The 24,185-nt window shown below is 38.5% G+C and overlaps 1 protein-coding gene across 13 annotated transcripts in view; it reads left to right on the top strand.

Annotated features, from left to right (window-relative positions):
• The first annotated feature begins 460 nt into the window (after window positions 1–460).
• cacna1g (calcium channel, voltage-dependent, T type, alpha 1G subunit) overlaps window positions 461–24,185 on the top strand; it is a 106,486-nt gene continuing 82,761 nt past the window's right edge. For 11 of the 13 annotated variants that reach the window (XM_056770613.1, XM_056770615.1, XM_056770612.1 and 8 more), the window contains exons 1-3: window positions 484–590; window positions 9,691–9,824; window positions 18,884–18,981. In XM_056770613.1, coding sequence (XP_056626591.1) covers window positions 498–590; window positions 9,691–9,824; window positions 18,884–18,981 — 325 coding nt within the window. In that variant the 5' untranslated portion in view covers window positions 484–497. Of the gene's footprint in view, window positions 591–9,690; window positions 9,825–18,883; window positions 18,982–24,185 lie in introns of all 13 variants that reach the window. The other 2 variants (XM_056770622.1, XM_056770619.1) reach the window with 1 other exon arrangement.

The following is a 24,185-nucleotide window of genomic DNA, read 5'->3' as shown; positions in this document are numbered from 1 at the left end:
GGATGAAGGGTCATTTATTCCCAAGAGTAAATCAAGAAAAATAATGACAAACATAATGACAAAAGCACCATCGTCCCTTTTAGCCGGACTGACCCCATTTTACGTCAGGGAGAATCATTTTAGCCTTTAAAATAATATTTGTTGTAGCTGTCATAACTGAATAATGGGTGCCCGAGTTGTCTTTCATAACAGTGCCATAATTTATTACAAATTCAACTTTTTTACTTTTCCAAAACAACGTGAAATATGAGAGAATTTACACGGCAGAGGTATGTTCATAAATTACCAGTAGTTCTGCTTTGAACTCAGAATAGCTTGACCTGACAACCCGAGGTATTCCTAAAAGAATGCCTGCTGATGGATGTTGTATCTTTTTTGTTATAATGCCATTCATTTCTATGCCAAACAGAACGTTTGCTGTGTCTGAGCCTGCTTGTGTGTTGTTTTTCCTCTGTATTCCTTAACTTCTGCTTCCCACATGGTTCGAGAGGGCCAGCATGTTGGTTATTCTGCTGAACTGCGTTACTTTGGGAATGTTCCACCCTTGTGAGGACAGCCGCTGTGACTCAGAGCGATGCAAGATCCTGGAGGTAAGCTTCATACCACGCATGCATCACCTCTCGTGACCCGACGTCCTTAAATAATCAAAAAACAGAACAGATGGAAGCAATTCTGGAGTTGAAATGATTTTTGACAGATTGAAGTGTTACACAAGTATTACACCTAAAAATAAAGAGAGAATCATTTCGACGGGATTGTTTTCGCATAACTCTCATCTTCGTGGAATACTGGGTTTCTCTAGATATCCTGAAGCATGTTGTGTTGACTGATTTCCAAAAGACACAGGAATGCCCAGAACAACATGTGGTGATGGGCAACAAAGAGATCCTCGCTCGTAATTCAAAGCAGATATCGCAGGAAAGAAGCTGCTCTGTTTTATCATTGACTTGGGAACATAGCTCAGGGACTTTGATTTCAATCTGCTAAATTCCTTTTGCTTTGTTTAACAGATGAGTAGCCTTAAGGATATCAGAGAGCTGCCTTCCCTTCTTGATACTCTGCCATCTTTCTCTTATACAACCAGGCGCACACACACACACACACACACTGACACACTGGTATTTCTATTGTTATAAGGACTTACCATTGACTTTTATTGTGTAATTACCCAGATATTCTCAATCACTGATCCCCTTCCCTAACCTGCATAGAAATCTTATGCCATTTTCACTCTCTTAATGGGACATCCCACCCTGTACTGAACCTCTAATACTACGGGGGACCGTAAAATTACATGAAGGGATATGACCCTGAAACGGCCAAGCCATAGAGAGGATTAACCAGAATTAAATGAAGTGCCTACAACACGACTTCAAAGCCAGTCTTCCAGTCAGGCAGTGTTATCAAGTCATTTAGAATATAATGTGACTGATTTTGGCAGGATAATCGCCTGTTATTTCTGAGTTATTAAGCTAATGGTTGCTGTAATGAAAGAGAGTAATCTATGCTCTTTACATCGCGTCAGTGGGTCATGTACGCTGTATAGAGTGCCAACGAGGAGAGATTATACAATAACGTTCGCTTCAAAGGCAAACTGTCACGTCCGGCATAAATCAGATGTGAGATGGTGTGCTTTCAGGCTTATTGTAAAATCCGTTTTGACGTACACTTGACAGAGTGATTAGGGAAATAAGCGTCTAGTTGACAACGTCTCAATAGGATATATAATTTTTTTGATGCATAACAATAACCTACAGTGTAGAGTAGTATTGTGAAGTGCATGGTATACTTAAATTTACTCCATAGTGTGAATACAGCACAGTATACAGTAATATTGCATATTGTAATGAAATGTTGTATTTTGATGTAGATATTATTATATTTGTATTGTAGTGTAGTTTGAGAGGCAACAACATTAACAAACCTGAAGATGAATAAAAATGAGCATAAAAAAATCATACTAAAATACAAACTGAATACCAAGACATTTCTTATTATTTGGTCATTTTTATAATGAATAAACCTTTTAACGGTTTATGTCAAGATCGTAGTATTTTTAGGTAGACATTTTGAGTTTGTGTGAGTGGGCATTTAATATTGTTGAACAAAATAAGGGCATCGTGTCAAAAAGGTTAACAACCCCTGGTATGTAAAATATATTACTGATATGTACATCTAACACTTTCCAAGACATAAACAACGCTGATTCAACTGTGGTCCAAAAGAACTTCCTGTTTCAGTTTTTAACACTTCACAAATATTTGACAGAACATTTCAGTGAATCAAATGAAACACGAATATCTTCAAGATTGCATTATTTATTTACAATTTAAAATGAAATACAAAATGAACCCAGAAGTGCTTTTGGACCAGTGTTCACAACTTACAAAGTAGTCACTGAAGTTATTTTTTTTATTGTATTTCGGAATATAAATCATATTTATAGTTTTAAACTCAAAATGAATTTTAGAAAACTTTTCCTGCTGTGAATTTCCTGGAACTCTCACTCTTCACCTTCCCTGGGTGAGATTGCTTTCTTTCCACTGATAATGCCAAGTTTTTAGTGCAATTTAATAGAAATAGATCATTTTCTTCTGGAAATGTGTGCAATTAATAACTGACACAAATGAAATCCTATCTCCAGCCCCTGCCCCTCCCAATAGTAATATCAGTAATAAACAGCTTGGGCGGTTTCATCCCCGAACCGGGACATTTTGACCGTGATTATCTGCACCAACTGCTCTATCAAATCACTCTCCCGCCTGGCATATGGATATATAAGTGGGATTTGCCAAAAATAAGATTGTAAACCTGGTCACCGGGAAACAACCAGTTTCCCGTCACACTTTCAGGGGGACACCTGACGCCCGGTAGCTGACTTGACACGGGTTGGCCTTCAGCATGAGCTCTAAAAGAATGCATTTGGTGAAATAATAATGGGATTCAGGATAATACAATAAAGCCGGGGAGCATGTTTGGAATCTCTCTTTTTCTCTTCGCCCCTTCAATGCTGCCCACACAGCACATTATAATTTCTTTATTGCTCCTTCTTTCAAGCACGGATCATTCATATGAACACACACCATTCAAAACAGTGAAGTGTTCTCATAGAGTATTAAGAAGATAAAATAATCATACGCCGTACATTTCTGGCACAGATTTGGTAATATCATAAATATTATATTTAGTGGTGGGCCGTTAACGGCGTTAAGTGAGACTCTTATCGCGCGATAAAAAAAATGTCGCCGTTAATCTATTCTCAAAGTTGGGTTGGGAGCTGGGTCTATACTCCGCAAGCTATGATGACTTTCACCTTGATATTTTAGCACGGATGTATACCAGCTTAACTGCACGGTACGGGGCGAGAACGAGATTTTTCAACTCGCGTGATTCGCGTCATTCGCGGAAGCAGAAGCCGCCTCATCATCTCATAACCAGGGCTTCATTCGCGTCCTTAGCGCCGCCTCATCATCTCATAACCAGGGCTTCATTTGCGCGATTCGCGCAGCAAGTAGGTCTATTGGCTCTTTGAATTAACACATAAATCACTCGCGCTTGACACGCCATTCGCGTTTGGTCTGAACACAACATAACGTTACTGTGAAATTACCGCATCAAACGTGACGTGCTAACATGGATGCAGCTATGAAGCCACCGGGTTTGCTTCAGGGAATATTAATTTTTAAGAAGCTTCCCAATAGAAACATCGACAAGACTAAGGTTGTTTGCACCTTGTGCAATGCGGAATTGGTTTAAAAAAAAAACTTTCTCTCAACAGGTAGTGGTCTAGCTTTAGTTGAAACCAGTAACTTTGTATTGAGATCTAATGTATTATGGCTCCTGTATGACATATCGCTTGTTGCTCCCTCACTCTTTGTAAGTCGCTTTGGATAAAAGCGTCTGCTAAATGACTAAATGTAAATGTACTGTAGGAGCTCTTCCAGTCTCAAGTACCACCTAAACGCAAAGCATCCCTTAGCTAATGCGGAAGTAAACACAAGTTCATCTTTTTGAACATAATTTAATTTTCATCACCAATTATCATAGTAGAACAGCTTTCTCAAGCAGTTTGTGATGCATTTTGGAAACAGGAGATGAGCCCCTGGTCTAATGCGCCACCTGGCTTGAGAAACCCGTTCTCAAAGACTTACTTTTAGTCATTATTTGGGTAGCACACATATTCTGAATGCCTTCGGCAGAATTCAAATGAGCCATTTTAATCTAGATTAATCTAGATTAAAAAAATTAATCTATGACCACCACTAATTATATTTATAATTTATAATAACGTCTTAAAACACTTAAATTCACGCCTTAAATTTATTGCTTGAGCCGATGTCTCCCCACTCAGATAAACAAATAGATTGCATATAGATGCTGGTGGAAATGACGCACTTCACCTTATGTACTAAATTGCAGAATAAGTATGCATATGTTTGCGTTATATACCGGTTTTAAATTAGACAAAAGTGGTTTCTAGGAAAACAGGCAGCATCAGGTTTAGCAGGAGGGTCAATGAATTGGCTGTGTGCTTCGGCACAGGCAAAGATTCAGAACATATGGAGTCATGCATGAAGTTCTGTCATCTGTTCTGACAACTCACTTTCACCATCATATAGACGCTTTCTGCTGCCATTTGTCCACTAATATACGTTATTAGCTTTCTTTCTCTCTTTCTGTGTTTTTCAGATTGATGAGTGTTTACATGATTAATGTGGATGTCTGATGTACAGTATGGTTGTTTTTTAGCTGTTTCTCTCTAGGTAAAGTGAGCATATGTTGTTCTTCCTTGTCAGCTTCGCAAAGGAATCCCTTCTACCCTGGAGTAATTCATGACAGTGGTTTATTGTTTGCCGGTAGCATGATGGAATGTATAATGCAAATTAACAGCCATTAGGATGCAGTTTAGTTTCAACAGATGTTTTAAAAGCTGTTCATATTGTAGCTGTTTCTATTCCACAGAAATCATCATAGTTAAAGGGTGTGTTCTCTGTGTTCACCTGTATGACTGCAATTGTGTTATGTAGCAAATGTGACTTTTGAAGGATGTTGAAGTCATACAATGGTAGTGAATGGGGACTGGAGTAAAAATCCTAGAAGTTGAAGGGTGTGCTCACCCCAAAATGGGTCATTTTTGCATTGTTTTCACCCTCATTTTAAACCTGTATGACTGCTTTTTTCGGTCCATTTGAAAAATGTTGCTTCTGAAAAAGTTACTTCTCACACAATGGCAGTGATTGGGGACTGGAATCATTTGGACTCCATTTGTGTTCACGAAATACACAAAATTATTTGGATTTGGAACAACCATGGTGAGTAAATGATGCTAGAATTTTCTTTATTGGGTGCGCTTCCCCTTTAAGGGGGAAGGTAAAGCAGCATAGATGTCAATGTAGGGCAAACATTAAACATTATCGTCGCAGTCCTTAAGAAACCTTGTATCTCCAAGGTACCTTGTATCAAACCTTGTATCTCCAAGGTGTATCTTCATTTGCGTTTTTTTTAGAAAGTTGAAAAAACACTGTACTTTTTAAATGATAACATAATGATGATATAGTTTGCAGAACCAAGTGACAAACATAAAATGTGACTAATAATAATAATGATGATGTATAGCAAAAAATATCACGAAAAACAGGGCTTCAGAAGGACACCAGCGATATGCATGATTTAGTTGAGTCTGGTACCTTGATGGTTGCTGTTGCCTGCTGCAGTCTGATGTCATCCGCATAGCAACCACTCTCCACACATTCACATTAGATGAATTAGTAAGAACATAGAAGATATTTTGGTTTACCCTTGGTAGACGTGCATCGCAGCTTCTTCGTCGGAGTGGGCGCGGACGGATGATCTGTGCGGAAAAGATCTGGGTGGATTTAAAGAATAATTTTTCAGTGGAAAGGGCATCGGTCGGACTAGAATAACCTAGTCAGAGCGCAGACAATAAACCACTCAGCTATTTGTACCACAAAGAGGACACCATGAGAAGATTTATTCAGTGCCAAAAGATCACCGCACGCGCGCGAACACCCTCGCTTCTACACGCGCGGATGAGAGCGGCTCTTTCTGCGAGCTATTTTTGAATACTTCCCCAGAAAAATGAAAAAGAAGGATGACATGTATTAAATAGAAAAGGGTGGATAGGGAAGAAGGAGGGGGGAAGAATATGGAAAGAGGTTCTATGAAACAAAGGAGATGATAGAGGAGGAAATGGTATAAAGGAGGAAGATATTCATATAGTCTGTTGGGGGTGTGTGTGTGTGTGAGCTGTGGAGAATGTTTAAGCTTTGAGCTCTGCTGGCTGGCTATGTGAAGAGTCTGTTCTGTCGAGGGCTTCCCCTGGTCTGCATCGTTTATCTTTGGAGGGATCTGTTGAACCATAGACGGAGGCCCCTGGAGATGTATACACACACACATGCATATACACAGCTGCGCGAGCCAAGAGCCGTGCATGGACTGCTGAGGAATCATTTATTAAAAATATAAAAGAATAATCCGACAGTCAGTTTTTTTATACTTTTATGGTATTTTATGAGATACATCCATCCCGCTTGAAGTATCGGGGTCAGAATGAGTCAATAAAGGAAGGCTCAACAATAACGGTCACTTGATGTCTCAGGACCAGATTCTGAAAGTTTCGGCTTGAGCACAAAGCTGCATAGTAACATTTGACGCTTCGCCAACTTAAACGTACGGGTTTTCACTGATGTATTGAACGTTGTTGTTGTGAATTCTGTTGATTTAAATATGTCTCCAAGGTAACAATATTTGCTACTGCAGGCTTACACAGATGAGATTTTGTCGAAATTGTGATAATGGCTTGAGATGTATGATGGGGTGAAAATGATGGAGAAATGTAGGGGTTATGATTGACTCAACTCAACTTTATTTACCAAGCGCTTTTTACAATTTCCATTGTTGCAAAGCAACTGTATATGAGACATATTGACTATAAGCAAAACAATTAAAGTCATATACCTGTAAAAATAAGATAAAGGTGAAAACACAGAAGATAGACATACCCACATACAAACGCTCCACATACACAATATGCACACATATTTACACTCATCAAGACTTACACACGGACGGACACACAGACAAGCACGCACACACACACCCACAACACACAGACAGACAGACACACACACACACACACACTCAAAAGTACCTTAAAGGTTTGTAATTTAATGTTTTTACCTGTAGAAGTACAAAAAGGAACCCTTAAGGGCAACACAGTGAAGGATATTATACCTCTTTAAGGCTTAATGTACATCACTTGGAATTTTTAAGGTCCTGCTTTGGTTTATGGAGTGTCCAACAACAGGTTTATGTACATAGAAGGTGTAAAAACATTATTATTTTGTAATAATAGGCAGTCATTTTTACCATACTTTTTGACTGACTCTCAAATGATTCGTTCCACGATTCATCTGTCTAATCCCCTCCTTTCCAATAGCCTAGTCTGCTGTGATTGGTCAGATGGTCTATTCTGCTGTGATTAGTCTACCACAAATGAGGCTCACAAGCTACAGTGTTAAGGGGAGAAGAGGGAAGAGTTCGCGGGCAGTCCTAGCAAAATGTAGGAAAGGACTATATGTAGTGACTGGACGACTCCCTTTTTTCCAAGCCAATAACTTTGTTATTAATTCACCTTCAGATTTACAACTAAACTTTTTTTCCGAGAGTCATTTGAACATAAAATGTCCATAAAATGGATAGTTTGTAGAAAAATGTAAATTCTGTCATCATTTACTGACTCTCATGTTGTTTCAAACCCATAGAAATGTTATGTTATGCTTATCACAAAAAAAGAGTTTTGAGGGAAACCAAATAGTTCTTTGTTACTATTGACTACCATAGTAGGTAAAGAAACTAACTTTGTAGTCGATGGTGCCTCAGTGCTGTTTGGTTTGACACATTCTTCAAAATATCTTCTGTGTTTAACAGAACAAATAAATACAGGTTTGAAACAGGTTTGAGTAGATGACTGAATTTTTCAATTTTTGGGTGAAAAATCTCTTTATCATATCTAAACTTTCTCAAAACATGGATCATTTCACCCGAGATGTTTAAGTTTGGGACAGGATCTTTTGCAAAGCAAGATTTACCCACATGAAAATGTACCGCAGTATTTATTTAACATTCCTAGATATAAAGGTTTCTGAACCTAATAAGTAGTAAAGTATTACAGTATTTAGTATATTTGATCAAGTTACAACAGTTATACTACAGTTAATACAACAGTAATTGTACTATAGTATAATTAATTTAACATTCTACAGTATACTATACAGTTTGCTACACTATAGTTTACTATAATATTTTTTCAAGTGGCTTAATCTGAATATTTACTTTTTAATGGTTTGATGATTGTTTTGCGATAATTAGATATGATTTTTGATATTATTATTTAAGGGTCTTATGGGATCTGTTTTCCCCCACCCCCACCCCAACAGCACAGTATTATATTAACCTTCAGTTGGTGAGAGCTATAATTCACTATTATGCCAAATGTGTACTTTACAGTATAACATTAGCAGGTGTAGAATCAAGGATCAGGTAATACATTAGAGGTTGAGTGATGTTCAGATAGACAGTAAATGCTTTCCTCTGTGACTCGATTAACATTCCCAGCATTCATTGCATTGTCAGAGTGCAGGTACAGTACTTTGGCTGAATTGGGAATCCCTCACATGGCTTTTTACTAATGTCCTCGCTGGCTAAAAACGCCCAGGTAATTTCTCAATGATGGCTGGCCTTGAAGCAACATCTGTCTTCATACGGTTTATTTCTCAAGGAGCCATCTTGTAGTCTTTCTTCCAAAAAGGACAAGGGGTCTTTGCATCTGAGTCATGTGCATATGTAGTAAAGCTATTCCATAAAGTACTAAATGTTGTTGGAATGGAATTGATAAAGTTTCATGTTTGGCAATTTGGCTTTATGCTTGTGGCTCTTATTAACAACAAACCATTTTTGAGTAACACTAAATATTATACTCTAATTGGTTTGCTATATATCCTGAGGGGACTTGTTTAAAATTAATTTATCCAAATTTTGATTCCAGACTGAAAGTGCTGAATGTGCCATACTGCCTCAAAAAAAAAAAGAACAAAATTGCATAACTAAATTATCTTGTGTAGTCATTGTTGCTGCTGTGCTGTTCTGTTAATTTTAAGATGAGTGTTTTCTATGTGATTTTTCTGTTTGTCACAATTGCCCTTCAGGCTTTATCCTTCATGGCCATTAACGCTAGCTAAAGTCACTGCTAAATAATTTGTCTCCATAAAGAGGAAGTAAAGGAGAATGGTGGTTCAGAATGATTATGCAGGTGTCATTGACTCTATCCTTGCGGAACGTCATCTCTGTGTTTCTGTATATTTGATGCCTATACCATTCGTTTTTTTTAAACGCAAAGCACATTTTGGGTAACATATGCAGAGGATTTGTGGGTAAAGACTTGAGTTGACTGTTTGTGCCCACTCGGAAAGACTCACCGAGATCATTCTGTTGGGATGAGTCAGGGCTTACAGCACATGGACACACACACACACACACAAAAACACACCATGCTGTGACATCAAAGTGGAAGTTTTCCTCCACTTCTAAACTAAGAACATTTTTGCAGACTCTGCAATGTTGAATTTCAAGTTTTTGCTAATTCTTTGGACGTTTCTGTCCCCTTTCCAGGACTTTGATGACTTCATCTTTACTTTCTTTGCTGTGGAGATGGTCATCAAGATGGTTGCGCTGGGCATCTTTGGGAAAAAGTGTTACCTTGGAGATACATGGAATCGGCTGGACTTCTTCATTGTTTTGGCTGGGTGAGTCATTCTAAACTGACTTGAGTGAAACTTTCCAGAGTTAAAGTTTATGTTTCTTTTAAATGTTTGTCATTCAGCATTTTTGTCCTCTTCCCTTTTCAGCGCTTTTAAACTTTGTGAACTAGGTTTGCAAATGTGCACTTTGGAGAATATAGTAAAAAATCGAATAAAAATTAGTTTTTTTGCAAAACATGTGCACACGTTTATACCAATCATGGCAGCAGTTAATCATCAAATTATGAAGATCGTCAAAGAAAATTGTTGTACTACTTACATAATGGGCGTTTTTGCAGCGTTACGCAAACGTTGTGAAAACGTTGATTCACATTGTTTCCTAAGTTAATCATGCTAAACCAACATAAGTGTGCAAGTAATGCTATCGGGGACGCAAGCCATTTACTTTCTGAGTAATCACTTACCAGAAAACTCTCTCTCTCTCTCTCTCTCTCTCTCTCTCACACACACACACACAGATATAGTAAATAGACTTAATGGTTCATTTCAAATGATTTGTGCCCCCCCGGCAGCACAAGGACATTATCCCATTTGTATTCCGTGAAGCTTGTCAATCCGGACTCAGTGACACAGGCTCTATTGCCAGACATACTACCTCTGAGAAACATATGGACTCTTCTAGAAGGCACCAGCCAAAGTGCATACACAAGATATTCATATAGAGTGAGTGACAGACTACAGGTTAAAACCATTAAACCATTTTCCACTGGGTGGTTTGATAATTCTCCAAACGACAAGCTTGCCATGAAAAAATCTGTCAGCATTGATAAATTGTGGCACCTTTTGAAGATTTTTTGGCTGTGGCCAAATGGCAGGCAAAGTAACAAAATAGTACCATTTATTAGAAACCAGAGCTAAGATGTACAGTACAGTTTCACAGATAATTTCATTCTGTCTAATGTTTATTTTGTTTCTCTGGTTTTAGAACGTCCTGCTTTTGTGCACAATTTATATATCACAAGCCCAAAATGTACTTCATCCCTCTCGCTCTGTGAATAAATAGCTTTGGGTGTTTGAACTGCATGATTCTATTTCCACAACTCTTCTAACCCAGACATTGCTTTGCTCAATCTTCAGTCCTCATCTATCTAAACCGAGTCTGGTCTCCTACAAGAGCCAGAGAGCTTAAAGACGTCTAAAGATTTTGGCCGCTGTGCTGGGTATGGTATGTCTTTGTGTGTCTCGGCTGTAGAGACATCGAGGCTGGCCTGCTCTCTTCTCAATCTTTAAAGCAAACCCTCAGGGAACGCAGACCCTCAATCCACCCCACCAAGACAAGGTATCGGTTTCAGACACCCGCAGCGGTTTGGCAACTTCTGCCGAATCGCTTTTAAATTGGTCCACCCTTTTTCTTATTCAGCGATACTTGACACGGACGTACACTCAGCTGAAAGCACAGAACTTATCAAAGCCACGAGGCTTCTGCAGGGAGTATCTCTTACAGATTGTTTAAAGATTAAAAGCAATGTTTGAAGACTGATGAATATTCTCCCCGTTGTATGATGAGAAAAAGTTTAGCCTTTTTTATCAAGGCATCGAGTATAAATGCATTTTTAGAATTACATCTAGCATTCTCTGCCATAACCTTGATGGAGGCGAGTTTTATGAGTTTTTCCATAATGCTCTACCAAATGTTTTATACTTTGAGAAGGAACCAATGTGTTATTATTGCAGGCATTACTCTCCATGAAGTTTCCTTTTACTAGGGCCTGCACAAAAAGACTTTCTGATAGAAACATTCCAGACTAAAGACTAAAATTGGATCTTTTATTTTTTATATTCTTTTAGAGTTGATTCATCATCAACCCTTGTAAGGAAATGCTGAATTGTTATTGGCAATGTTAACAAGCAAGCGGGGCGGCTGGTCCGTCAGGGCGATTGGGACGAAGTGCGAAAACAAGGGATTTTTATGTCACAATCATCCACAGTTATACGCTTGCTCTCACCATTCTGAACTGTATGTGTTCTCCCTGTAGATGTACAGTCAATCAGTGTTAACTCACGTTCTGTAGAGTTCCTAGCCCAAACGTGCTTGCGTCATCATACGCAACCATAGCTTGTGCAGCGATTGGACAATTCCTGACCCAAGTACTGCGTGTGTTTATGAAAACAGACCCGCTAGATTTCAGGTATTTTATCTTTCAAGGCGATTTACATATTCACAGCAACAGCAAAGTAATGGAGGAAACTGTGCACTTCCTGTACACTGGAAGCATCACGCGAACGATGCAACCTGGTTATGGATGAAACCAATATAATCATACTAATACAATGATGGTGTCCTCATTGAATGTTGCCAGGAAGTGTTGCTGTTCTCAGTTCTTAACCTCTCTTCGGGCAAACACATCATTTTAGGTGAACCTAGTAACCGGACGTGAGAGCCAAGTCTGACTAATATAAAAGTCCCCTATCCAATAACTAGATTTCCACAAAGATTTCTTTTACTTTTAAAATGAGAAAAAAAAGTGTATCCCAAAATGGCCTTTGGCAATCAGATGAACATTCTGGTAAGAAAACATTGATCATTTACTATGCCTCTTGGCTATTTGAACTGGCTTATATTTTGTTTCGAGTAGACAGCTGTCAGTTTCTTCAGGTCAAGGCAATAGCACTGAGGCTAGAATAAGCTGTCAACGTACAGTAATTGCCGTCACTCATGTCAAGAAAGCTGACAAGAATACTCTCTTCTGTGTGACTTCCACCAGAACCTTCTTTGTCATCCCTCTTTACCGTCGCACCATTCAAAACCCAATAAAATAGGCTTCCCACCTCTTGTCCAGTAGTACATTTTAGTATAGATTATACAATGCGAATTGTAAGGGGACCCGCAGTGTATGTAGATTGAACCTCTGAAGATATAGTTATGTATATCATTTTGTCAATAGATCCTCTACAAAACTACAAACTGCACCTTTGAGAGTGCTTTCTTAAACCACTATAAAGCTTTCTGACCAGGTCTTTATCCAACAAATACCACACCTGAAGTAAAACCGTGTCATTTGGCCTGGACGCTGTTGCTGAAACTGGATGGCGTCCAGCACTTTCAGCTTAGAAGTTCTTCATCTCAAATATGTATATGAAGATGACTGGGAGTGATAAGACAGTTTATTTACAGGTACTACCAGATGGCTGAAAGCTTTTAGATATATAGTACATCAGGCTAAGAGACCTTTATTAGGCAAGAGAGAGAGTGAGAAAATTGAAATTTTTGAAAAAGCTAGGTTTTACTTTACGTCTGTGGCTCTTTTGTCAACACATCTATAAATTATGTTAACTCCATCTAACACAATACATTTTTTTTTCTAGCTGACATATGGAGCTGAAAGTTTTAAAACCACTCTATAGTTTGAATTCAATATTATTAGTAAATATCAAGTAAATTGTATTTTTTTCAATATTTAAATTCAATTTTTTATAATTTATTCATCTTATTGGTCTTCAAAACCGGGGGGGCACGGTGGCTTAGTGGTTAGCACATTCGCCTCACACCTCCAGGGTTGGGGGTTCGATTCCCGCTTCCGACTTGTGTGTGTGGAGTTTGCATGTTCTCCCCGTGCCTCGGGGGTTTCCTCCGGGTACTCCGGTTTCCTCCCCTGGTCCAAAGACATGCATGGTAGGTTGATTGGCATCTCTGGAAAAAATTGTCCGTAGGGTGTGAGTGCGTGAGTGAATGAGTGAGTGTGTGTGCCCTGCGATGGGTTGGCACTCCATCCAGGGTGTATCCTGCCTTGATGCCCGATGAATCCTGAGATAGGCACAGGCTCCCCGTGACCCGAGGTAGTTCGGATAAGCGGTAGAAAATGGATGGATGGATGGGTCTTCAAAACCTCTATATTACTCTTTCTTCTGCGGAACAAGATCTTTGGAGAAATGTCTCAGTTGTTTTATGTCCATACAACAAGGTCCAATGATGTTTGTTTACCAACGTTCTTCAAAACATCATCTTTTGTGTTCTGCAGAAGAAAGAAAGTCATGAGGAATTAGTAAATGATAACACCCACAGGGAGAACATGAATACATCTGAACGTATTACACAGACTAATCTAAAATTTCATTTTTTGGTCCAAGGCTTTGTGTTCCTTGAAAGGTTCAAGCGATCGCTCGCCGCACCCACGGTGCATGGTAAATTTTGTTTGGACAAAATCTTAAATAATATCCTAACATCATACATACAAATCCCACTCTTGTCATCTGTTCGAGTTTGAACCAAAACACTGTCTTCATTAACTGCTGTCATGAACTGAATGAGACCGACCCAAATGCCCACTTTATTTCTCAGCTTTATTGATGTCTTTCGACTGTTTCCAGGCCTGCTGCTGACACAAATTATGTGCAAACCAAAACCAATTCAACAGGTCGACACAAGGGCAAAGCATTCTGAACAAAGGTTATCAAGCTTTTTCTCAAGGCCAGTTAAACGTCCAGCTCATTAATTTAGGTTCGACCCGTCCGTGGAACGTTCTTTGTCTCAGAGAAGGAGAACATAGCAAATCTGGTTTACTCTTCGTGCACTCAAGTTATAAATCTACATTTTCTCTTATATTATGATTGTTATTCTTTAAGGGAGCGTGTGAGGCTCTAGAGTTGGTCAGTGCTATCATAATGTACTCCATGGAGACAGCATTCCAAAAAGTGGACAACTTAATTGTGCTTCCATTTGAGAGAGCTTGTTTTGGGCAAATTCTGATATCTGGGATAGTACCACATGTATTCTTGGCAGAGAAGGCAATCCCAGAATGCACTGCGATAAACCCAGCCGAAAAAACATAACGCAAGATGGTGCATAATTGGGCTGCATGACATTGAAGAAATAGATATCCAACAACTTTTTAAACAAAGTGACTGCTACTTTAATTTAATTAAAACATATTTGAACTAAATTGAAATATATTTTAAAAAGAAAAAAAACATAAAGCTTTCACATACTTTCTGAAACTCCACGTGGAAGCGCACACATTCATTCACATACCAGTCTCTTGGCACCTGTGTCGACCTAAAACGTACAAAACTATTTTTTTAAAGATTTATTTGAAATATCTCTGTAATTTTTATATATTATGCAGTGCTTAAGAAATTTATTATAAACAAATGTAAACTTATATTTATAATTGTAAACATGTGTATGTTTAAAATGTTAAATAAATGTTTGTTTTGTTAAATAAACTGCTGTATATATTATACACAATATTCCATGCTGAAAGGATCAGTGAATATATAAAAATTCAAAACCAGATCTGTTCGTGATTTATATATACAAGGTGTATTTGTATCTTTATACTTTCATTGATTTGGCTGAGACCTGTTTTGTAAAGCACTTGTCTGTGAAGAAGAAAAGCAGCTCTTCTGTATTTAAACTAGTGGCAGATTAGACTGTTCACACTGTAATAAATCAGTCAGTCCCGTCACATAAAACTGAAGAGCACCCCTGAAGACAGTTGTGTCTGTGAGCTTGTTGAGAGAGAAATAAAGCACAAGACAGAACTATAAAAATGACGAGGATTTTAAGTTAACCTTCTGTCACTCCATGTTTGTGAGCTGAACAAAATTGTGTCTTGCATGAGAATACTGCTTACCTTCCTAGCAATGGCATGAACTATAGCAAATGATTTATAGCTCTGACCTGAACTAAAGGCTATTAGCAATTCAAAACAAACGGAGAAACTCTACAGTACAGCATGTTCGGATGGATTGTTCATCTTAGATGGTAGTTTTTGTAACAAAAGTTATGAAATCAGCCAAATGTTGTTTTACTTTAAATCCTATAATGTCAGAGCTTAGGAATCAAGATGCTATGTGTAATTTTTTGGAGTATCTATTGACCGAAAATGCAATGTAATTTACAAAACCCTTGTATGGAATTTACCATGTTGATTCTGCGGTAGCTCTAAACGGACAAACTACTTTACACTTACAGAGCAAGTATATTATCTTCTTCAGCAAAGAAGTAAAAACGTGACTACTTTTAGCCCTCTGTCAGCCTCCAAAGTGCTTCGAAAAGGGAGGTGGCGGAGTAAGCCGTTGGTTGCAATTCGCAACTTCACCACTAGATGCCACTTAATTTAACACACTGGACCTTTAAAACAGGAGGGTAAACATTGTCTTCACAAAGTTGTACAACAAACCTGAATGTGAGATATAGAGGGTATCCGTCTAAGTTAATAGAGAAATTTACATCTTCTGAAACTCATTAATCTGCCAGGTGGTGGAAATACCGATTGAACCTTAGCCAGGACTTCTGCTTTGAACACCTTGTGCGAAAATAAGATGGAGGGTGGTTGGGTTAGCCTCCCATCCAAGCCTTTTTATCAAATCGAACCAACCTTGTATGGATCTTAAAGTAGTGTGCAACAACTTACATTCTATGAAACCATGTTCATCCCAAAAAGGCTGACATTTCCAATCTTCCAGGAATTTAAATTGGCTTCAGCCTTTCGGGCTCTGGTGGAACTGTTCAAACAAAACCAAGCGCACGCGATTTCTCCTGGGTGCACGAAGAGATTGAATTGAGATGATTTTTTCAGTGTTGGGTGTAACTAGTTACTAAGTAATTAGTTACTGTATTTTAATTACTTTTCCCTTGAAAAAGTAAAGTAAGGGATTACTCATATGTTTTCTGTAATTTAATTACAGTTACTTTTGATGTACTTAACCTAAATACTTTGTGAAATATATGCGTGTGCAAAAGTGTAATTGACATCAAAATTCGAAGTCTTACTTTAAAATCTGTGCTCACATTTGTATTACTTTGGTCAGTTAATAATATTATTTATTTGAATGAATTAAATAAGCCATTTCTTGTCTATCCTTGAATCACTTAACTAATCAAGGTCGATGTAGGATATAGAAAGTAATTAGTAATGAGTAATTAAATACTTTTTGGACAGAGTTATTTGGACAGTAATCTAATTACACTATTGAATATGTAATGAGTAACTAGTAATTAATTACTTTTTCAGAGTAACTTACCCAACACTGGATTTTTTATAGATGTGGAAGGTATCACTTGTTTTGAATAGGAGACCCTCGGTTTGCACATACTTTCCCTGTTATAGTGACCTCCCTGGCATTGTCTGTGCAACGTGTGGCTATTGTTGATTGTGTGACCGTTGTTGTCAAGAAACAGAGTGCTTCTAGGAAGGTGTGTCATCCTTCACCGCAACGGTGCCAAGCGTAAACAGATAACACAAGAGAGGTCTTAGGTGCCTGCTGGACACACGCCCGGGCCAGACGCTTCACTATCTGTTTGTGAGCATGTGTTTGTGCTGGTATTAGTGATTCATACATGGATACGGCGCACGTAAGAGGCTGTTGATGAAATCACATTTACACATGTCCAGCTGGTTTAGATACGCCCCTCTCATGATTGTTGGTGATAATTTGGCACAGAGTCCTCACGCCTGACCTCCTGTCTCCCTCTTTGTCCTAGTCACTGTCTGTGTCTCTGTAATTTCATCTTCTTGGTCATTTCTTGGTCTGTTTAGATGGTTTTAAAAGGTTTTTGAGCACATTTTTTTTAGAATGTTAGACTGAGTAAATGGTTGGTCCAGTTTGGACTAGCCTATTGTGATTCATCTGGTCTCTTTTAAGGGTATTTCTTTTAAAGCTGGAAAATCATCTAAACAGCAGCTCTGGTTGCATTACTACTTTATCATCTGCTTGGCAGATTTGGGAAACCAGCTTAAACCAGCAAAGCACCTCAGGCTGGTTTCAGGACCTTTAAAGGGATGGTTCCTGCCAAAAATATGAATTCTATCATCATTTACTCACACTCTTGACATTTTAAACCTGTATGACTTTCTTTTTTTTTGCAGAACACAAAAGAAGATATTTTGAAGAATGTTGGTAACCCAACAACGGCGGCACCCATTCACTTCTATTGTAACACAAAACCAATGCAAGTCAATGGGTACCGCTCGTGTTTGGTTACCAACATTCATTAAAATATCTTCTTTTGTGTTTTGCAGAAGAAAGTCATACAGGTTTGAAATAGCAAGAAAGCGAGTAAACGATATCAGAATTTTTATATAAACTATCCCTTTAAGTATCTCACAACTTAGTGTTTCCCTGTGCTGTTGATATTTTCAGGTTTTGTTCATTCCCATCTCTACATTTTTAGCCTCAGTCACCGCTGTTATTACTTTTGTAGTCCAGTCACCACCTGGTTTCCATCAAATCCAATCAGTGCCTTCAAAGCTGTTCTGCACATTTCAGGAGCAACAAAGTCAGAACACATTTCCTCATCGCCCCGCTCGGCTAATGGGGCTCGCACTGTTTGCACGTCACCGACTTCATTCGATCCATATTTGAATCCATGAATAAACACCCCAGATCATGCAACTTTTGGTCACATGACTGCAGGAGCTTATTTACATTTATGCATTTAGGCAGATCGAAGGGTTTCCTGGGAATCGATCCCGCGACCAGTTGTTTATCGACTTGAGCCAGGTATCTAAACCTAACTGTAACGTGTGAACTTTGCGCTTGTTTAAAATAATGCATTGGGTATTTTGTTGTTGCATGGCCAGAAACAGTTATTGGGCTGTAATTACACGGTTGCAAGCACACAGGCACATAGAGACACACACTTTGTTTATTTTCTACCAAAACATGCAATTCTTTCATGTGCCACTCTCCAGAGTTCACATGTGCAGAGCAGCTGTGGATATGTTTGTTTGCGAAAGCTCCACATTAACCTTCCTTCCACCCCTCTTTGACCAGATTGAAAACGATTCAATGTAATTGTTTGATGAATCCTGATAACTTCCAATTGATCTATGGCATTGGCAGGTCGGTAGAAAACACAGCGCTAATGTGCCCGCGGTGTCAGATTTTATTTAGAAATATTGCTGCCCTTTTACATCTTGCTGCCATAGAGGGCTGAAGGATATCCAAGATATTCATCAGCTTAACAGATCAGTTTATGCTTTCAGGTGACATTCAAAATTTCAATATGTGGACGAATTAACGGATGAACCTCAAACTGTGGATAATGCGCCTTTGTTATTGTATGCATAAAGTCAATACGATTTTTTGTGTGTTTACAGAATGCTGGAATATTCGCTCAACCTCCAGAATGTTAGCTTCTCCGCCGTCCGCACGGTCAGAGTACTGCGTCCTCTTCGGGCCATCAACCGGGTGCCCAGTGAGTACAAAACAACCGATGCACCTTCACACTTCACCTGATTGCATTTTCAATGAAGCTTCATTTGTATCACGTCCTTTTCCAGAAAATGGCAACTTGATTCGATTGATTAATTCCCTGCATTCAATCAGCGAGTTTATTAAATTCAGAACATTCAACGAATTGCATTATTTAAGCACTGAGGTCAATTAATGTGATTTAATCAGCGTTCGCAAGAGGAATGTAGCCTGGGTTCAGTCATACGCCACTGGGGTTCATTCCATTTTAGGGACCAGAGATTTATAGATCATTTTCCTCCTCGATGGTTTTTATTGCTTCTCACTTTCTCCACAAGCACCACACGGGTGAGAGAAAGAATAATAGAGGCTGCGTCGCACACAAACTCTCTCTAAGGAAGAGTGATGATGTTTCATTGGCCACGTCTTTGTATACCGGATGTTTTAATTGTGCTCCGTGCCACGCAGATGCCTGCTGTTCCCCAGCGGCTCTTATTTCACGAGCAAACGTGTCTAGACAATTTTGCTTGATGTCCCTTTTTGTGGAGGTATAATAAAATGTATATCGGACATTGGTAGCATTTCCCTGGAATGTTTGTTTTTATTGTTTGGGATCCCATTTATTCTCACCCTTCGCAGTGGGCCTTTGGGGCAGTTTCAGTATTTCTAACAGTGTTCGATCAACAAGCGGACAAACTTCACACGTTCCCTCTTACATCCGTTTTTCTCGACTTTATGGGGGACGTGAGGGGGTGAAATGGTAACAGACAGCCTAATTCATTATTCAAGAGTCTCCCAGACCAATTACTGGCCAAAGCATTAATTTGGAAAATAATTTCCAAAGCGTGGCTCGCCCGCTGTGGACCGTCGGTGGGAGAATGGGTCACATACATTATTGTCAATCCCATTTGTCTTTTTTCCAAACTTTTTAGCTCGAAACAAAACAAAAGAACAGATTTTGACAGCATACCAACTTTATCAAACATCAGGCTGCCCATCCAAAAACTAAAACATCCCATCATAAGCTGCTTTTGATAGGAAAGTATTAATGGAACAGTACAATAAGGAAAATTCTGTCTTCATTTACTCACCCACAAGTTGTTCAAATCTTTATACATATCTTTGTTCGTATGAACACCGTGTAATAATGCTTGTAACCAAACAGTTCTTGGCCACCATTGACTACCAAAGTATATATATATTTATTTTTAATAAATTTCTATGTTCTGCTGAACACAAAAGAAGATATTTTGAAGAATATAGGCTATCAAACCGTTCTGGGACACTTTTGTCTACCGTTGTATTTTTTCCTTCTATCTTTCTAGTAACTTTGTTTATTGGTCTTCTGTACGTGCACTTCGATGTTTATCATGAAGGGCCAAATATTTACCAGGAGTGTGTTAGGAACTGAAAAGGAACTTTTGGTGAAAGTTTCACCTTTTATGTACTTCCTTTATACCTCTCCGCCCGTTATAAAAATCACGCCCTGTTGTTCTCCACACCCACGGCTTGATCGATAAGGGGACATGACGACACTGTCCGAAGGTGACAAACACGTTCCTTGCAAATCAAAATAGTCAGCAACACAGCGAAATGCTCAGACTGCCTCGTATTTGCCGTTCGGCTGGGAGATTGACCTCCTAAAAGGTTTGTAATATGCAGGCAGACCCTGCGTGTGCCCTTTTCACTGCCCCAGTAGGTGGATTAGTCTGGCAGAGGGTCTGGAGCACTTTTGCACTTCATCGTCTGGCTTAGAAATCACCATGATTCTACACTTGAGGGCAGTTGAAGGTTAATTGGAATCGTGTCTGGCTGCCCACTTCTGTATTCTATTATTATTTAGGGTGCGAAAAAGCATCGCGTGTCCGGCAGGAGTGACGGTCGCCATTTTCGGAAGACCGGGAGTAATTGGAGTCCAGATTGGGGAGAGGAAAATGAGCGGTACTGAAGAAAAAGGAGAGGGAGGGAGATATTGATAGCTGCCTCAATACATGAAGTGTCTAGAATTATTGAGACGAGAGAACATCGCAAAAGTGAGGGACGGGATAATGAAATAACCTGAAGGACAGCACCATGCACGCCACCTTACTAGCGAAGTCTCTGTTGTGTGGTTTTAAATGGAGTTGTAACTCTGTGCAGGGGTTTACTTGTCATTTATTTTATGGGACCAAAATAAAATAGGACTTTTAAGAATCTCTTTCAAGATGTGTGTCATTCCATTTCAAAAAAATTCTCATGTTAGCTCATTAAAATGTTTTAAAAAGTTAAATGAAATTAAGAAAGTTCAGATACATTGTGTGTCTAAATTCACTGTTTTTTAGACAATGGAAAAACACAGTATTTTTTTAATGGTTAATTACAGTTTTCTCAAAGTTGACAAGCACTTTTTAGATGTTCTTTGTTAGATTTTTTAAAATAATGTTTAGATTTTCGCAAAACCAAGTGACAAAAAAAAAATGACTAATAATAATGATTTATGACAAAAAAGTCTAAATATGGACATATGAGGTTTTGCAAGGGCAGCGATGGTATAAAAAATTTGTGATGCACTGAATTATATCAAATAATTAATGAGACATTATTACATAGATTATACAATAGGACAATTAATATTAGATCAACAGTTTTATTTAAATAATTGAGTACATTTTCTAAAAAAATACATTTTATGTTTAAAATCAAATTAACAATGGAAAGGCTGAATAAGGAAATTGTTATGGGTAAAGAAACAAAGTCAGTGAACAAAAGAAACGGAGACACACACATTAAAACTATCGTATATAGCGTAAAGAATGATCAATAACCTGTGCTACACATGATGGATTTAAACCTGGCAGTTTTCATAATATGTGAATCAATACGTGATCGTTTTTTGTTACTTTTGTTGTTGATCTGTTTAGCATTGTGACATTGATTTCACCCACACTCTTTTAATGTGCTTTGCTTGTTGCAAAGAAGACAATCAGAGGATTCCGTTTGTCCTATTGCAAACCTTATTGAATTAGTATTAAGAAGATTGAGCTTCTCATCCACAGTATACTAAAGTCTTTTGCCAAGTATTGACATCTTTGTGTTAGAACTGATACAGCCATAGAAAAGTGTGGTATCCCATAAGTGCTTTTCCTTAAGCAATTTAATTAAACCTACAGAGAATCTGCTCTTTTATTATCTGTGGGAGCGTATGGGAAATAAATAGAAGTCGTGGTTATGATCCCTATTTCCCCAGTGCTTGTTATTGAGCTTGTTTGGTGCACGTGGAGGACTCCAAAGGGCAGATTGTCCCAGGGGGCTTCTTCATAACGCAGGGACCGGAGCACATTGTATGGCTCTGGAGACCCTCTTTTCAAAAGAATAGAACGGCTGTGACTGGGTATTTAAAGTCTCTCCTTGGGGAATACTGGCTCTCCTAAATAATCTTTTCAGAAGTAGTTTATAAACTATTTTAGCCACCTGCCGAGAGCGAGGTCTTTGCATTAGTGAAATACTACAGAACCGCATAGAGGGTCAGATAAGGAAGTGGGTAAACAACAAGTTATTTCCAGCAGAATGAGCCGGATTTCATTTGTCTGTCAACAGCGTTCTCGGGGTGAACATGAGGACAAAGAGGATTGACAACTGTTTTTGTGATGGCTACACATCTGTGCCAATGGATTTGTGGTGAAGTGTATTTTTAAGAGGGAAGAGTGTGTTTTTATTTTATGTTAATGTAGGTAAAGTGATAACTGCAAAAAAACAGTGTGTCGGTTACAAGTCGGTCTCCAGATGTGATGTGATTTGAATTGCATGAAACAACTATTATGCTTGAACATAGACAGAATCAAATTTTTAAACAAAATGAGAAATATGAGTGGTTGTTACTATGAAGGATGACTAATTTTATCTGCAGAAAAAATGTGTCCAATAACAGGTGTTAGAGATAAAGCCAATAGTATTTGACTTCTCATGTGACCTTCATGGACAACAACATTGCTTCACCAAAGTCTTTCATAATATATCTACACTACCCTCATGTCGTTCAAAACCTCCATGACTTTTTTCTTCTGTGGAACACAAAAGAAGATCATTTAAAGTGTCTTCGTAGTATTGTGTCTATAGAGCTTGTTAATCGACGTCATACTGCGTTGAATGTTGCTCCATCTTGGGAGGATGGCTGCTCGTGCATTCAATGCAGTGTTTTGTATTTCTTGTTTGATTAGGAAATATAACTATGGAAGGTCGGTCTTGCTGTGTTAAAAACTGCAATAGCGTTACTCAAATCGTTCAGGGAAAGACCCTGGTTCTTTCACCTTCGATTTTTTCCATGTATCAGACAAAACAAGTAATGGTACAAATCAAAACAATAATAGCAGCGGAGTATTATCCTCCCAAGATGGCGGCGCAACATGCAACATAGGGCTTGACGTCAGCTTCACATTCTCTATACCAGAGGTCCTCAAAGTGGTCCGCAATCCTTAGCCAGGGGGTCCGCAAAACAATTTTAAACAATTTTATTCTTTTTTATTAAACACTAAAATAAAATTGTCTCACCTATAAGCGGCTTCTGGCCCCAAAAGGTTTGAGAAACCCTGGTTTATTCAATGGAAGTCATGGGGGCCCATGTTGTTTAGTTACCAATGTTCTTCAGAATATCTTATTTTATCATTCATAAAGTAATGAAAGTCATACAAGTTTTAAAAATATGAGGGGAATGAATGAATGATTTTTGGATGAGCTATCTCTTTAATAGAGAAAATTGCCTGCATTATATTTAGAGAAATTATACAGACGTCAAGATTTAAATCACTTCTCAAGAGATAGATTCTGGAGTACTTCTTTTTAAGGTCATATAAATATTAATAATTTCGGAGAAATTTACGAAATTAATGAACAAAGTTGCACAAATTAGACTAAATTTAGCTCTGCCTTCTGCTCATACAGTTCATTATCGGTTTGCTTTAAAGAGAAAACTCTCTAGTGTCACGTTTTTTGTATTTTGCTTCTTAAGGGACCAAGATTCAGGAAGGTGATTTTTCTCCAGGACATATACCTTCCTGTGTGGATTTATTTCTCAGTTTGTAAGGGACACTAATCTGAGCCATTTCCAGTGATTCAGTGCTTGTTAAGCCCTAGCTTGGCAAGCTTAGCTGAATTGCTGTGCCGAATTGAACTGCGCAGTCATTTGGAGTTACTAATGACCGAAGTTAGGAAGTGATTTTCTGAGCAGAAATC

Source organism: Triplophysa dalaica, chromosome 17, assembly GCF_015846415.1.
Source record: "Triplophysa dalaica isolate WHDGS20190420 chromosome 17, ASM1584641v1, whole genome shotgun sequence".
NCBI classification, from domain to species: Eukaryota; Metazoa; Chordata; class Actinopteri; order Cypriniformes; family Nemacheilidae; genus Triplophysa; species Triplophysa dalaica.
Note: the sequence above shows the minus strand (reverse complement) of the source record. Positions and strands in the feature narration are given on the sequence as shown.